This window comes from Colobus angolensis, unplaced genomic scaffold (assembly GCF_000951035.1).
Source record: "Colobus angolensis palliatus isolate OR3802 unplaced genomic scaffold, Cang.pa_1.0 Scaffold98, whole genome shotgun sequence".
Taxonomy (NCBI): domain Eukaryota; kingdom Metazoa; phylum Chordata; class Mammalia; order Primates; family Cercopithecidae; genus Colobus; species Colobus angolensis.
In genome coordinates this window covers 895738-913824 of record NW_012123820.1, presented here as the reverse complement: position 1 = coordinate 913824, position 18087 = coordinate 895738, and the positions used below count along the sequence as shown (strand labels likewise).

At 37.6% G+C, this 18087-nt stretch overlaps 1 protein-coding gene across 4 annotated transcripts in view; it reads right to left on the bottom strand.

Annotated features, from left to right (window-relative positions):
• The window catches only part of BBX (bobby sox homolog (Drosophila)), a 273989-nt gene that overhangs the window by 39784 nt on the left and 216118 nt on the right, over positions 1-18087 (bottom strand). For all 4 annotated transcript variants that reach the window (XM_011932734.1, XM_011932735.1, XM_011932736.1 and 1 more), the window contains one exon: positions 14750-14830. In XM_011932734.1, coding sequence (XP_011788124.1) covers positions 14750-14830 — 81 coding nt within the window. The remainder of the gene's footprint in view (positions 1-14749; positions 14831-18087) is intronic.

Sequence of the window (18087 nt, the reverse complement as noted above, 5' to 3'; positions counted from 1 at the left end):
TTCACCATGTTAGCCAGGATAGTCTCGATCTCCTGACCTCGTGATCCGCCCATCTCGGACTCCCAAAGTGCTGGGATTACAGGCTTGAGCCACCGCGCCCGTCCCAGTTGAGAATTCTTAAACCGAAAATCAGAAATCCAAAATGCTCCAATGAGCATTTTCTTTGAGCCTCTTGTTGATGCACAAAAAGTTTCGGATTTGGCAGTATTTTGGAGTTTGGATTTTCAGATTAAGAATGCTCAACCTGTATTTAATAATCCCCAAACTCTGTTCAGATGTTTGCCTTTTCTTTTTTTCCAAGGGAAATGAGGAAAACAGAAATAATTTCTACCTGTCCACTTGAAATGAGAAATGATATGATGAATTGCTAAACAATTATAGAAGGTTTTGATTAATGAACAAAACATTATAGGTCCACAAATGCTGATAGACAACTCTGAAGTCACAAAAGCTCTGAGAACAAACTTTTGTTCTTGTTTTCTTAACTCATTTGCTGGCAAATTTGATCTGATGTGAACTCAATTGGCTGCAAATTCTGACCTGAACCAACCTGAAACTTTATAGTCTTAAACAGTTTATTTCACTTACTGTGACCATTCATACCTTTTTGGTATTGGAATAGTGATGCATTGGAACATGCACTGGAGAAGTTACTTAAGTGTAATATGTATCTACTGTGTAATTTTTCTAAAATCTGAAAGATTCTGAATACCAAAACACATCTGGCCCCAATTTGGTTAAGTTTTTATATTCCTCATCAAAACTCCCCAAATTTCATGTACAGAACATTCAAGGGGAAAGTTGCCATTTTCCTCTCTGGCTCCCAGATACCTTGAAACTTTAATATAGAGCTATTTTTTAAAAGGGGAAATTTAAGCTTATTGAAAATCTTGTTTTCAGTGCCTGGGTTTTCATTTATACACACTTAACTGCAAGGCTCCCAAAACGCCAGCCCCATGAAGGACACTAATGATACGAAAATCAGTAAGGTCATGTCTGCCTGCCTTTGAGGAACTTATATGAGATTGATGATGCTGATTTGGTCAAGGGCAGGAAGGAAGTCTCAGTCATAACTTATTTTATCTACTTTGTATTAGCAACTTAGAAGGGAAAGAGTATTGGGGGTTGCTGAGTCAATGCAAAATCAAGCACATGAGTAGGAAACTGATTTGTTTTTAAAAACCATCATTTTATTAAATGGCAAGTTGTCAGAGATCATTACCATCTGTAAAATTCATTTTTAGATGGATAATACATTGAATTAAATACCAGATGCTCTTTTACCTCATTTTTCTCTTAGTATTTTCAATGCATCACCAATCTTCCTGTGAGAATTATGTTATGATTAGTAAGTCTGGGAAGAAATTAAAGAAAGGGTGGGGAGAGGCAGACACTGCAATTAAAAAAAAGAACATGACAAGCGCACACAGCCCTTCAGATCATTCACAGGGAAGACATGAAATATTAAGGATTCACAACAGGGCTGTCTTTTTCAGGAACTCAGGTAAGCTAACCTTTAGACCTCAGCAAGTGGCTATGAAGACTATGAACTTCTCTTTATTAAACATAACCAGAAATAAGCTCAAAGCAAAATGTTATCTTAATTCTGAATCACTGAAACCTTTAATATTCCCTGCATGTTTTACTCTTATGGGAGAATGTACTGCTTTTATATCAATGTTGAAATAATTTTTATTTTCCTTTCTCAACTACTATAGCCCTTCATGAATACCTATCCCATGTTGGGGGAGAGAAATTATACTAGTTCTGGAGAGAAGGCTAGAAAGGCATTCTCAAGGTACATTTTATGTTTTTTCCACCACTGTCACTCTGGTGGCTTTTAATAGGTCACTTCAGGAACCTTCACCATATAGGCACTAGTTTTTAGTGGTATGCTGACAGTTTGCATTTGCACAGGTTCATCTTAGCAAACTTAATAATACTTTGCAAACTCTATTCTAGGCTTCAATATATTTCAAAATGATTCTCTCATCACCCCGATAGGATTCTACAGCTAGGAATTAAATGGAACAAATACAGACATTCACTCTGGGGATGTATTCTGGGAAATAGCACAATATTTCTTGTGTAGGTAATTACACCAAACACTAGTCATGCTTTACTTCCTCATTTCAGGCTCTTAAGAATTTTTTCACAAACAGAGTATGTTAATCCTAAATTATAGGAAAAACAATTATATTGCTAGAAGTGAAACTATAAATGTAAATCAAATAACTCTGAATTAAAACTACAAATCGCAAATCTACTCATTAACCGAAAACCCAATCAGACTCTCAGAGTTGGGTGTCACTCTAGGTTTTCTCCTTTAACCTACCCAATGCAGGAATTCATTTTACTGCAGTATTCCTGAGAATTAGTTAACCAACTTTTGCACAAAGACAGTGAGCATATCACTCTATCAGACAACAGTTCTGCTGGAATTTTTAAAATATTGAGCAAAAATCAATCAGCCTCAGTTCTTTTCCCTGAAGCCACATGAATTCACTCTTGCTCATAGCACAGACACGATACTTGAAGACAGACTTTATGTTCCCGGAAGTCTCTTCCCATTTCCCTTAACAGCTCATCACATGTAAATGCTTCCACACTTCAAAATTGGGTCCCTCTTACCTAGATGCAGTAGGTGTCCTGAAATGAGATGGGTTTTATTGAAAGAGGCTGGGCTTATGACCAAGCATCCTAGTTTGCTTAAAGCCACAACAGTAAGCTATATAACTTACACTTGAAGCCCTATGAGGAAACAGAGGCTGAGAAATGGGGTAACAGTATATCCTACATTGGGCTGTTGTCAGGCAAAAGTGAAGAAATGTATATGCAAACATAACTTGTAAATGATACAAAGCTTTACAAAGGTTGGGGAAAATGGATACTTCAAAATTTTTTCTATCTATCAGACAGCTAGCTATGTATGTATGTATGTATGTATGTATCTATCTATCTATGAATGACAGTGTCTTGCTCTATTAGGTAGACTGGAGTGCAATGGCATGATTATAGCTCATGGTAGCCTCGACCTCCAGGGTTCAAGTGATCCTCACATTTCAGCCTCCCGAGTAGTTAGGACTACAGGTTCATGCCACTATGCCCGGCTTTTTTTTTTTCCCCCCTGTAGAGAATAGGGGTCTTGCTCTGTTGCCTAGAATGCTCTCCAACTCCTGGCCTCAAGCGATCCTCCTGCCTCAGCCTCCTAAAGTGCTGGAAGCACAGGCATGTGCCACTGCGTTTGGCTGGCTATTTCAACTTAACAATATCTGTCTAAGATTATGTTCCTAGCCTATACTAGATTAGAAGGGGTAACTATTTGTCAGTTTATAGGAATGCTCTTTTAATGGGACCCAGAGATTAATTTTTTTTAAAATAGGTCACACATCTGGCTTGTGTTGGGTTTATGGTCATGTAAAATCCTGGATTTCCATACTCACATAATAGGCTGGTAAACTTGGTCTCTTTTATTCTGTAATTTTATAATTTATGTTTTGCACTTAGATGCAAGACTTTCCACTTTTTCTTATTACGTTTATCTCTTCAAAATGTGAATTAAGTTATCTTCCATCTTTGTACTATACACACATTAAATAAAGCTGCTTTTCATGTCTTTGTCCAAATCTTTGGTAACAATGTTGAGCAAAACATGGGTAAGGACAGGGCCTTCTGCCAAACTTCTAGAGCCGTTTCATGAAGATGATCTGAACGTTAATAAACTTCAGCAATCTAAGAATATTTTTTTCTCATCCAGTTGAAAATCCTCCCATTTTGTTCACAAAACATTGTAACACTATCTGTCAAAAGTCTTGCTAAAATCTGGATATGGCATGCCAACAGCATTCTCTTACTCAATTTTATGACCAACCGTAACTACACCAAATAGAAAATGAGGCTGGCTTTTGTACCAGTCAGGGTCTAATTACGCAAACGGAAGCAACCTAAAGCATAACTAGCAGTGGGAATTTAAGGCAGGGATTAGGTTAGTTACACAGGCCACGAAGAACTGAGACACCCAAACAGGAGGTGGTGAGGCAACACAGGGGTTAGGGACAGCAGGAAGTCACAGAAGAAGCAATGGGGAAAGAGTGACACTGAAGCCCAGTGGAAGATGGAAGCATGGCGCACCTATCTGGAGAGCACTGGAACATGGAAGAGAAGCTGCCTTTGCCTGACCCTGATGCCTCTTTACCAGTTCCCTGTTGACCCTGGCCTCTCCCTGCCTCCCATCTCCCAATCTCCTGCCAGTGTTTCCCATTAGCAGAACCTGTGTAGAAGCAGGGGGCCTAGAGCCAAGGAAAGGCAGTCAGCAGTCACGTGGGGCAAAAGGCAGTGGGCAGGGCAAAGAGACTCTGGCACATTTGACAATGACCCTTTTCAGAGAAACTTTGATAATTCTCTGTTTTCATCTTCTTTTCTGTGGATTCAAACATGATTAGAATGAATTTCCAATTAAAATAATTTTCAAAGGTTAAGAGTCTGTATTTTAGAAATCAGGCTTATTATTTTTAAAAATTACAGTGAACTTTTCCCCTTTTTGTTCCTATTGAGCTCTCCTATTTCACACAACTTGTCAAAGATTACCAAAAGTGAGATTGAAACCCAATTTGCAAGGTCTTGTGGTATCCTACAATTTGTTTTTTCCGTTGTCAGAAACCTGAATTAATATACTAGACCATGTGTACTGTATTCTAGCTTTTCCTCCTTTTTTAAAAGTGGATATGTGTATCTCCACATCCATGGAAGAGAAGCTGCCTTTGCCTTATCCTGATGCCTCTTTACCAGTTCCCTGTTGACTCTGGGATGTGTGTGTGTGTGTATATATATTATTTATATATAATATATTTTATATATATATAAATAATATATAAATAAAAATAATATATAAAATAAATAATATATTAATAATATATATTATTATTATACTTTAAGTTCTGGGATACATATGCAAAATGTGCAGGTTTGTTACATAGGTATACACGTGCCATGGTGGTTTGCTGCAATATCAATCTGTCATCTACATTAGGTATTTCTCCTAATGCTGTCCCTCCCCTAGCTCCCTACCCTGTGACAGGTCCCAGTGTTTGATGCGCCCCTCCCTGTGTTTACGTGTTCTCATTGTTCAATTCCCATTAATGAGTGAGAACATACAGTGTTTGGTTTTCTGTTCCTGTGTTAGTTTGCTGAGAATGATGGTTTCCACCTTCATCCATGTCCCCGCAAAGGACATGAACTCAGCCATGAACTCATTGCCGGTTCAATGAGCTGCACATGTAACAGTACTTAAAATAGTGCCTAGTACAGAGCTAAAATAATGTATTATAATAACCATCCCTCTGTGGCCTTATGCCATACGGAATAAATACTAGCTTAACAGTAATATTCATATTAGTATCATTAATAGCAGCACATGTCTTTGGTAGACTGCTTTGCTCTAACTGTTCATTCTAGGGTTGAATGATTCTATCATTGGGGGAAAATATACAACAAAATTAGATTCAAGAAGACCTCAAATCAGTTGTTTTTCAAGAAGCAACTCTAAGAAACATGTAAGAAAGCTCAGTTCTACTCTGCGGTACAAGTAGATCACTTACATCTACTTTTGGATGCACTCATCAACACTGTAGTGGGACTGACAAATGTATGTGTGGATGGGCACACACACAAGCACACAGAAGACATACAAGAACATAAATCAATGTGAACTCAAGTGAATAAGGCTGCATTTTGGGAAACAGAATTAATGGCTATTATTAATTTACTCAAGCTGCCCTTAATAGAGGGTGAGTTATTAATCAGGTATTGAAACAGTACATGCCTCAGTAAATGACAATGTATTCTTCTAATATTATTTTAAATTGGACAATAACCTTTTTAAAAAGTAAGAATGAAAAATTATCTGGACACTTTCCAGAGATGGAATTCCCGTGACTGCATTCAAAGAAGTTAAAATGTTAATGTTGTAAATCAAATGATGGGCATAAATGTTTGATAACTATCATCTATTCCCTCAGGTACTACTTTATTTTTTTATAACTGTAACTCAGTGGGCATAAAATGTATTCTGTTCACCTTTGTATTCTCCTTCAAGAATACCCTAGTACCTTTCAAAAAGAAGGCATTCAACAGATAATTGTGTTTAATAGGATGGTTCATTAGTTCTGAGGTAATCTCTGAATCTAAAATGTATTCTGATTCACACAAGGGAAGAGTTACTTTACAAGCCTACAAAAAACAATGCTGGCTGGGTGTGGTGGCTCACGCCTGTAATCCCAGTACTTTGGGAGGCTGAGGCGGGTGGATCACCTGAGGTTAGGAGTTCGAGACCAGCCTGACCAACATAGTGAAACCCTGTCTCTACTGAAAATACAAAATTGGCTGGGTGTGGTGGCGTGCACCTGTAATCCTAGCTACTCAGGAGGCTGAGGCAGGAGAATTGCTTGAATCCGGGAGGCAGAGGTTGCAGTGAGCCAAGATCGTGCCACTGCACTCCAGCCTGAGCAACAGAGCGAGACTCTGTCTCAAAAAATAGCAACAACAAACAACAACAACAACAACAAAAACAATGCTAATTATGACCATGCTACCGCTTGGTCCAGCCCAGCAATCATACTGTCCTTAGTTATACCTCCCAAGAATACCAGTGAAATTAATCACTAATATTTTATCTCTGTCAATAAAAACCATACTGAGGTTTCTCACTGTTCTGTGTAGTCAGAAGGGTCTGGCAGTGATGTGCTGGAAGAAATGGAACTCACTCCCAAGAGAAAAACAAAAATCAATATGTTAATACCTAGGATTCCTAAGGATGTGCATGTTAGACCATGAATAAAAAGTTTTCTTCTTCAAAATGATTAAAAAGAAAACACTTCAATAGAAATCCTGAAGGGGTGAGATAAAATGTGTAGTAAAGGGATTATATTTTATGTTCCTGGGTTCAGGGGGACTGTCACACTTTTAGTTCAGGTAAAACCATACCTTAGGCTCAGTTTGTTATTGGGGACTCGCTTTAAAGATAAAAGAAACCTTGGCTGCATCAAGCTTTAATCTTTCTGAATCAGATGTATTTTAAAATGTATTCTTTTCTACTGATGTTAAGATATTCATTTTTTAATGTGTTCTGCTTTAAAAGATTTAATAAAAATAATGATCAGTGGAAAAATAACAAATTATGTGTACTAGATAAAAAGTAATACCACAGAAGCAGAAACCATTGAACTGGTGGAGGTTGTGTATCCCCTATGCGAAAACCTTGGCATTAGAAGTGTCTCAGATTTTGGACTATTTAGAATTGTGAAATATTTGCACATACATCATGAGATATCTTAGGGATAGGACCCAAGTCTGAACACAAAATTCATTTATGTTTCATATACACTGTATATGAATAGTCTGAAGGTAATTTCATACAGTATTCGAAATAACTGTATATGGAACAAAGTTTGTGTACACTGAACTATCAAAAAGCAATGGTGTCAGGTGTGAAATTTTCTGCTTGTGAGGTCATGTCAGAACTCAAAGTTTTGGATTCTACACCATTTTGGATTTTTAATTTTCAAATTAGAGATGCTCAACCTGTCCTAAGAAATGGTAAGTAGTTCCAAAATGCACCATATAATTTTGCTCTTAATTATACGTTGTCTTTCATTGTCTATTATAAAGGAGTTGGCTAGATTAAAAACAAGGCAGTGTGAAAACAGACCTACTGACACCAATCAAGAAGTTTCCATTTCCAAATCTCTGCTTTTTAGTACAAAACAAATGTTTTGCAGCCAAGGTATATTTACAATCATTTTGTACTGGCTTATTATCTGCCAAAACAGTGTAGACATAACCTTAGGATGGCATTTTAGCAGTGTTTTTCAGGATGAGCATTTCCCCCATAATTAAATAAAACCCGAATGCTTGTGCCAGAGAAATACACACTGGTTGATGGTTTCTGAGAATAGCATTGCTGCTAAAAAATTCAATTCCGTTTATCATAAGAGATAACTGGTCACAGAACACTGGTCTAAGCTTCTCTCAACACTAAAATCTGAGTATATTTAACAGTTTTGTAGTTTGCTGAAACAACTGGACTAGGTAACATGGTGATTGAAATATTTTTCTTTACTCACTATTTCCTCAGAAATGGTACTGTTTCTGAAGACTCTGAATGGGGTGGAGGTGGCCTTTGCTCCATAAGCCCATCTACTAAAGTCTGCCACAAAGAGGTTAAGGGCAGTCATTAAGTACATTCCTATACTTTCTGTTCCTTCAAAAATAATCTAGTGCAATTGGGGATGAGGCGAAAAGATTTAGAACAGGAGTTTTCTAAAAACAACTCACAACTTTGTATAAAATGATAAGGAAAGAAACCCACCGCAAAGGTCCCCTTAAATATATTTTAAGTATTAGAATTCATTTATATGATGATAGTGTAGGAGGAGCTGAGGTGGGATGTTCTGGGCTTTACGGGGGTTACAATAGGATGGATAATGCACATCAATAATATGAAGACAACAGAAGTCTTAAATGGAGTCATACATTGATCAAATACCACCAATAACTGGGAACAGTGGAGGGATCTATGGTGACTGTCTCTGTCGTCTGTGCTCTCAGGAATGCAGGTTTCTGCTTCCTATTTACTTGGCTAGCAATCTTCTCTCTTTCCACTCTTCTATTATTGAATTTCTCTTCCCCCTATCCTCAGCATCTTTCAGCTCTTCTTTTCTACTAGCAGGGCTTACTCTTTGTTTGCAACAAACCAACCTTCCTGAAGCAGGGCTACAAGGTCAAGGTCAAACACTCAGGTTCAGTGTTGGAGTGATCTTTGACTCTTCTTTTTCTTCGCCTCTCACATTGACTCACTCAAACAATTCACTTGAATACCCCTGGAATCTCTTTCTGCCTCCCATTCCCACTGTCAGCTCTCTCAATTCCGCTTCTTATCTTCTCATACCTGATGTCCACAGGGGCTTTCCACCCCATTCCATACATAGCTGCCAAGAAGATCTCTCTAAGTGCTGCTTTTATCACTGTGTAACCCCATCCCAAATCTTCAATGGCTCCTCATTATTTTCAAGTACATATTTATTTGCTATGCACTAAACATTCTCCCAATTCTGACTCACAGCTACACTTTACCTTCATCTTCCATAAACACAGTCCTCTATTCCTGCCAATCTGATAGACTTGTTACCATCTACCTTTCTCCTGTGCTTGCCTTAATCCCTTTGTTTTATCTCCCCAGCTGTCCATTTAATTATGTGTAAGTAACAATCCCCGCTACATACGGTGGTCAGGTATAAAGGAGGGAGGTGAGTAAATTTAAGTGGATAATGGCAATGACTGTTGGCCTCAGACTCAGGGCTCAACAGGGAAAGGAGAGGACAGTCATTTGGAGAACAAGCATCTAACAGGGCAACCACTAATCAACTCTGACCAATTGTTCTCATGGAGGGAGGCTAGCTTGATGTCTCCAGGTCCTCTAAATTTTCAGAAGTCAGAAATCTGTATTTATTTGAAGTTTTAATCTTCAAATATTAGCCATGAATTGAACTGTAAAATACAATATAGGTCAACAAAATATAGGCCAAACAAAGGATCTCTGCAGGTTGGATGTCACCCAGAGTCTGCTAGTTTCAGCTTCTAGTGTTGCCTAAGTAAGCCCTTCATTGAAAACCATCTTTGTTGTTCTTTCCCCTGTGCCTGGTCTCCAGAACATGCCTGCTAATATTTTCTCCCTTCTCTAGTTTCACACATTCATTTTTGTGTGTCACTCATCACTCAAGTGGAGTTTCATCATTTCATTGTATGATTCCTTTTAAAATCACTTGCACGATTTCTTATTCCTTAAATTGTTATATCTCTACAACTAGAGAATAAGCTCCTTGAGGACAGGAGTTGTATACCATAATTTCCTACAATTCCCATAGTATCTTCCAAAGTACATTCCCAAACAAACACTTATTTAAGGTTGTAAGATGCATCCTGGCAGTTTCAAAAGCACAGACAGTTTTTAAAAAGAAAATATGAGCTCCATTTCTTTGACAGCAGTCTTGGACGATCTGTCATCTTATTCAGCCACACATATATGTGTAGGAGTAAGCTGTCTTCCATAGAGACTTTTATAATGTGCACACTCCTATAACAAGCAACTTGTAGTCTTTTCTATTCATCTAAAACAAGGCGCAAGACCAGCCTAGTGTTTAAGAGTGCAGGCTATGGAGACAGACTGCCCAGGTTCTTATCTAGGCTCTAACACCTACTGTCCATGTGACCTTAAACAAGTTATATAACTTCTATACCTTTTGGTTTCCTAATGTGTAAAAGAAGAATGATAGTAGCTACCTCAGAGGACAGCTGTGAGAATTACATTAGTACATATAAAGTACTCAGTGCCTAACACACAGCAGATTATAAATGTCAGTCATTATCATCTTAGGTTAGATAACATAATTTATCTGTAGAAAGAGCTGCTATAAAAATGTATAATATATTTTAAAGAACATTCAAAATGGTTTCAGGAAAGTGAGAAGCAGAACAGCAATCTTTTAGGCTTATGTTCCAGCCTCTAGTCACACTCCAAAACACTAAAACTGCACTTGGAGGTACCGTGTTCCTATATCACTGATCTTAGAAGGTTTACAAGTTTTAGTTCTCATTGCACCAAAAATATGTGTATATACACATCCAGATAACTTCAGTCGCCTCTGTTATTGGCACAGAATACATCCTCAATAACTATTGTGAGAATAAATGAACAAGCTGTTCTACTTGTTATATTAGACAATTTTGGTACTAGAGATCTTCAAGGGTAGAATTTTTCTTTGCTGAAATGTACACAGGTTCAGCTATCTCTGACCCTCTTCAGTGTCCTCCAACTACAGCCACTATAATACACAATGATCTCCAGTGGGGATGCTTTGCTGTTCTTTATATGACCTGACCTAATTAATTTCAAAACGAAAGGAAACACAATACCTTATAGTATCTGCACAACTTAAATGACGAATAAACTGAACAGTATGAACTTCGTGGAGGTCCCAACATAAAGCATTGTATTTTTGTCAATTCCCGGCCTCAGACAAAACCCTTAAAAATATTTGGAGCAAATCCCAGAATTTTCAGGTCACTTTCAGCTATTAAAAGTCTACCCAGTTTAAAATGCCAGTCATACACCTGAATTAGGACCTTCCCCAGGAAATCTCCTGGCTCCAGGAGAACGGGGAGGGGGAAAACAGAGAGTGGGTCTTTACAATGTCAAAGCTGGGAGTGCAGGCCAATCCAAGTATCTCTGTGCCTGCTGCCAATTTCCTCCAATTTTGTTTGTTTGTTTGTTTGTTTGTTTGCCTGCTTACACAGGTATAGGGCACAGCAGTAAATATATGCCCCAAATATTTCTTACTTCTCACTAAGGAGAAGACATTTCTTGAAAGCAACGACCCCCATGTTTGGAAGGACTGTTCATTCACTCCTCTTACTCCAACCCACAGGAATGGAGTTGGGGAAAGGTGAGTAGTTAGTTTGGGGCTCGTTCCTGGCCCTTCTTTCACAACGCCTAAAACCTCTCATTTAGAGAATAGAAGACAGAATGAGTGAGGTACAACTAACTGCCCATGGTTATGTTTTTCTTTTTTTCTTTGTTTCTGCGAACTCTACACAAGACTCAATGGCATTCTCAGGGGATGTCATAGGCAGGGGTGATATTCAAAACATTTAACAGGCAGAGGTGCCACCTAATCAGAGGGGATGTGCCCTCCAGGTGCTGAAAGGTACTCAGATGGTTGGGTTACAGGCTTTTTCCTGACAGTAGGAAGCATCTTGGTGCTTTAGTATAAAGAAGGCAAACCAGTTGAGTATCACTCCTGTTTGCAGGCACACCTCAGAAGGTCCTGAGCAAAGGCATCTCTACCATATTCTCCCCCGGTTGTGAGAGACTGTCGCAGGCCTAACTTATGCAACCCCTCGCTGTTACTGTCCAACAGTCTTTTGCCTGATCACATGGATCTATTTTCTATTTATCCACTCGACCCTTGGGAAACTCATACATCTTTATATGCCCAACTAAGAGTACAGCAAGCCATTCTGAGTCTCTCCATGCTGCCAACTTCCTTCAGTTTTCTTTTTTGCCTGGTCAGATAGGTAAAGGATCCAGCAATAAATTGATGTTTAAAATATTTCTTGTTTCTTGCCAAAGAAGAAGAAGAAATCTTTTGCATGTACCTCCCTCAATCTTTAACAGTGCTTCTCTTGGAGCTGCCTTCACTTCACTTGACATGGGACATAGATAAAGAATGAGAATTACTTCTCTCCTTTCCTCCCTGGGACACAGAGAAAAGGCAAAATATTCCAGATGTGTGGATAGCCTATGATAACCCTCTATCAAAGGATGACTTGAGATTGGAGTGGGGATAAGAGAAGGAACTCCCGGAGTGTTAGATAAGATAATAGTTGTATTAGGCTATCTCTTTAGAAATCCCGAGATGGGTGTGGCCCAAACTGGAAGTAGTTTTTTGGTGGCTTTCCCTTTAGAATGTCTGAATTTAAGGTTGTGTCTTCAAATTGCAGACACCATCACCAATTCTAGGCAATAGGAAAAATCTTCAATATCTTCTTATATTTGTTTATCTTAAAATGCATCAGAAATAATTAAATGTTATATTTTGTGAATGAAAAATGAACATCAAATACACATGGAATACAAAAATTAAGAAAGCATAAATCTACTGGTGATTATTTGGAGATGCTGGTTAATCCATTGTGCATATATTTAAGTTTAATTAGAAACTGGAAGGCTTTAGAATGTTATTCTAAACTACACTGTATTAGTATTAAGACATCACACTGATTCAGTGCATATAACAATGCAAGAAAGTTTTCTTATTTTTTAGGGATTCTGTTTTATTAAAAGTATATATTTTTGCTCAAATGTCATAAGAAACTCAGTCTTAGTGTAAGCTGATTTGCTATAATTGGAATAGGCTTATTTCAGTCATTTTACCCCGTTAAATTATGATACCAACATTCAAACATCTGTTAAACCATAGCATCTGTTTCATATTTGGGATGCATCCCTACAAATTAGAAAAGTGTTCTTTTTAATGAGTTCTGATTTAATAAGGAATCCTTTTTTTAAGACTGCTATGCCAAAGAAAGAAAACGAGAAGACAAATCCACTCTTTACCAGCTCCCCCACGCAGCAAAGTACCCCAAAGGTTCACACATTTTTAACAAAAAATACTGTTTAAAGATAAATATCACATATTGAAAGTTGGTTTTACATTTTAGTATTGTTTAATATTTAAGAAATCATATGTATTTTTATATATATGTATGCCCACATACATACACACGCAATTACATAACCAGCACAAGCAGAGGGTCATACACCCATATTATTCAAGAAAAATAATCACTTCGTTCAAATAAATTCTCTCGACAATCTATACAGTCTTAGAGTTACCAGGCAAATGCATGACCTCACAGTCTGTCTGTTTACTAGGATTTGTTTACAACTCTAACTCCAAAGGAACTCTCTTGTCAGATCTTCACTGTTTCAGCTGTATCTGGAGTAGTACTTTGCACTGACTCATGCAGTTCTTTTTAGAACTATTCCCTGCTGTCTTCATTAGTTTTCCTTAGAGTTTCCCATTCACTTGTAGCCCTCTACTGTGGTCTGAACTTGTCCTACACAGGAAGCATGTCAATGTAGTGTCAGACAACAATGGGTTAGTTTGTTCCATTGTTTATTAATTTTACTTTTTAAGGACTTTGTATTTTTATATTTCTAATTTGGACGTGGTAATCTTTAAAAACTTAATTTAAAGATATTATATATTTTAAATGCATAAGTTTTTATGATACAAATTACCATAAAACTTAGAAATTTTAGAATATGGTTGGTTATCCCATTAAGTTAAATAAACTACAAAAAATTTACAAAAGAACTCAAAGGGAGCTCATTGAAAGGAAACCAGAAAAATGAGAGAAAAGAAAAAAAAGTTTAGTATGAGATTTTTGGTCATCCACTTTCTACCTCCTAATTTATCTTACCAACAGAGAAAACTGCTACTAGAATGTCCAGGTGCTGAAAACATTTCTTCTGCATGTTTCCTTGAGTTAGGGTAGTCACAGGCTGGCAGAGAAAGCTACTGCCTTGCCCACCGTAGCAACAGGTGCTTCCGGTGTCTTCCTCCCCAATCCATCCCCCACCAATAAGGGCTCTGTTCCTCACCAGCTTTATGAAAGCACGTTTTCTACTTTGCCAATGGAAGAGTAGCATTTTACACACATGTCATATCAAATGTACAACTGATTCATCTTATAAAATCAGATTTTAGAACATGTCATATGAATTCTTCACCAGGAAAACAAAAATTCAAACATCAACCATCTGATTTAAAAGCAGCGCATTCTGGAGATTTATAGGTGGTTTATGGGAATCAGAAAAGGGGAAAATAACCACAGCTATTCTTTTGTGTTCAGGTTGGACTTACATAGCCAATCGAAGTAATCTTATTTTAAAATATTACCTGTGAAAAAAATTTTGCAATATCGCCGGGTAACCTTTTCCAATCCTTAATGACTCTTAGTAGCAAATTTCAGTTTTCCTAAATTAAAGGTTAACCCTCTCATGGTTGAAAATTAGATGTAACTCGTTTTATGGTCACAGGAGAGATGGTGCAGTTTAGGAAACACTGTCAGAATATTTTGCAATTTCTACCTCTGCAGATCTTATCTCTATATATTCTTAGGAACTTGCCTCTGCCAGTTGAAAGAGTGCAGACTTTCCACAGCGTTTTACAGGCTCAGCACCACCCAACTGCGAAGTGTTTGAAGAGATCTATATTAAAGACAATCCACATAGAGAATATTAGTTGTGATACCAGAATCTTTGCTTCTCATTCATACACATTCAGGAATTTTTCTTAGTTTTTTGAGAGTATCATTGCTCCCGTGTACCAAATAACAAAACACGTCACATTTGGGATGATCATTTTGAGAACCATTTTCAGTGAATGACCTCAAAAATAATAACAAAAGTAGGTATGGCTGTTTAATAGTAAGAATATTGTCTTAGATATTCCAGGCTTTAAATTTAACTCTATAATCTTAAAGTGAGAAAAGTATTTCAATTTCTATTTAAGTACTAACTTAACAACTAGTCAAATATAAAAGAGATTTAGAGTTATTTTGCATTTACCAAACAATTTTTTTTTTGAGGAATATATTTGGGATCTCTGTGGAAAGACAGCATCAAGTCAGTCAACAAATTTTGTTTAGAATCCAACATATATGTGCAAGGCCATATGACAGCAGCTTAGGAACCTAAGAGTTTTATATAAAACACTGACCCTGGCTTTCAGAGTATGCTCTAATATACATGCAAAGACTGATAATCAAGATCACGATTCTGAGTTGTACAGTTAATGGCTTATGCTGTATTGCAGTATATAACATATGTATGACATTAACATTGACTACATAATCTTCTGCAAATTTGGCTAAATAGTGGCTGGGCATTGATAAAAATGAACAGCACTGCCTTGTCTCATTTTTTTAATAAAAACTTCATTTTCAATTTCTAGCCTCGATAAGAGCTGAGAAGGACATACATTCTTAAAGACATTTACAAAGCATCTTTACCTAGCGAAGTTCTGTCATTGTTAAGAGTAGATAGCTATGGTCTAAGCTTTTAGATTCTTTGTGATTCTGAATTCTTTCTCAGTTAAAAACAAAGCTATTTCTCATTTCCATTTAGTAGGTAATCCTGCTTATGACTATATCCTTAAAGGTGACCACAGATCCCACAGGTGATTCTATGAAGTTGTTAGCTCCCGGAGATACTGGGTGCTTTGTGCTAGAGGAGATTTTCCCTAGAATACTTGCTGAATAGCAGGTCTTTGTAGAAGCATGTATTTAATAATGGCCTACCTAGGCCACTAAAAAGGGCCTAGCTTAAGGAAGTTCCTCCTAGGCGCTATCAGTTTTAACAGAGCGCTTTTCTATTCATCTCTATCATTTACTTTTTCTTTAGAAGATGAATTTATGGGGCTCAATCTTTCTGAAGTTTGGAATATTTTCTTCTTGCCGAATTTTCACTGATAAATGCTACTTCTACCTTTTCTAGACATGTTGAATTCAATTACCCACCTTATCAGGAGACTAAGAGAAAACAAACACATTAATACTACTGGCTCTCAGTGCTTCAGGGAATGAAGGACTGAACATAAATGCCAGTGCCTTGAATCAACGCAAAGAATATGGTCTTTGTGCCAGACAGGCAAGCTTTCATTACAGACAAGCTGTTGTGTGGACTTAAGCAAATGAGATTTTGAGCCTCATTTACCTTACCTTCAAAATAAGAACAGTAATACCTGCCTGGAATTATGCTGTGAAGATTAGGTTGGATGCTAGTGTAGGGCAGTGCTGAAGAGATATTATGCTCTAAATAAATGGCCCAATTATTACTAATAATGATTTATCTTTAACACTGAAACATAAATACCTTTTTAGTACAATTCCAAAAATTAGTTACACACTGAAATGGAAGATAATGAAAAGTAGCAGTGTCTGTGGATAGTTATTAAATTTAGTAATTTGGAGAGCATTAAATTTGTCTCATAATCCCATGACACGCTCAAGAATTACTGAAGGACCACAAACTGGGTAGCGCTGCACTTCACACCCATGCTGTTTTTCTGCTTCTTCCACCGGCTCCCTCTGCTGTTGCTTTTGTCACTGCAGGTTTTCGTTCCCTGTGTATGTCACTCCCACATATCCTGTGCCCAATGCAGTGTATGACACACTGAGAGGCTCATGAATGACTGACTGCATGGATGCACTACCTGCCCTTAGAGTTAAAGCACAGCTGTCAGAGAGGAGGCTTGAGAATGGTCCCCTTCGGTTTAGTAAGAACAGTTTTCCTTATTGCCTCTGGGAGGATTTTCACCTGCTTACAGGTACAGGGAAGCATTTTAAATGCTCAAGGTTGCTGGAAGCCTGATTCCCAAAAGGGCATGTGTGGGGGAAGGTTCAACACATTTTAGTAGTCCAATATTTCCAGAATCTCCTAACAATAACATTTTTATGGCATTACACAGTGTGAGGTATGATTTCTAAAAGTCAAATCAAAAACTTCTTGAGGGAAGGAAGCATGGAAAACAGGGCATATGTTAATTTCCATGGCTTGGTCCTTATCTTAATCTCTTTGCAGCATTTGACAGTGCTAGTCTTTCTTTAGAAAAACTCCTTCCTGCCCTTCCGTTACTGCAGGGTCCTTGCTTTCCTCGTATGTTTCAGGCCACTCCTCGTGGTTCTTCTTTGCTGGCTCTTCTTTCCATAATAATTCCTTCAATGTTTTTCCTTAGTATTTTGTCTTAGGGCCCTCTCTCATCTATGCTGATGGCTTCAATTTCAAGCACAGCTAGTACAACAATGATTTGTTACATCACTGTTTACTCCTGCCCATGCTGTTCTGCCTAAGAGACATATACATCCTTTCAGATAGGAACAATATAGTTAACATCTGTTTTCCAATGACTGGTCAGCTCTGGAGGGCAGTGTGTGTTTGCTAGGTTGATAGGTAGACGGCACTAGTGCGCCAGACTGCATAGGATGTTCATGGGCATGCTTCTTCTTTTCCTCAAATTGGATAGGGCTTGCCAATAAGTTAATTTCACTGTAGTCTCTCTTTTGACTATTATGAGATGTTCGGATAAACAATATTCATCCATAAAGGCTAGCTACAGGGTGGATGTGACAGTACATGAGGTACAGCTAAAGTACTAAGAAAAATGATCACCCTGGATGTTAAATTGCTAATTTTATGGCTGTCTGAGGTGGGTGAACAAACAGGTGGTAAAGACCAGAATCAAATTAGGTAATAGTGGAAGTCTTTTTCAATTATAAAGGTATTGTAAATATTGTAGTTTGGGAGAAGATGACTGATAATTGTTGAAAGAATAAGTGAGTCAAAGAGGAAATAAGGCGTTCCTTTCCTTACCTTCCTTATCTAAAAAGAAATATTAGTGCTTCCAATAAAACACATAATACATCCACTGATTAGTTACAGTGTAAGTATTTTTTTTTTTTTTTTTT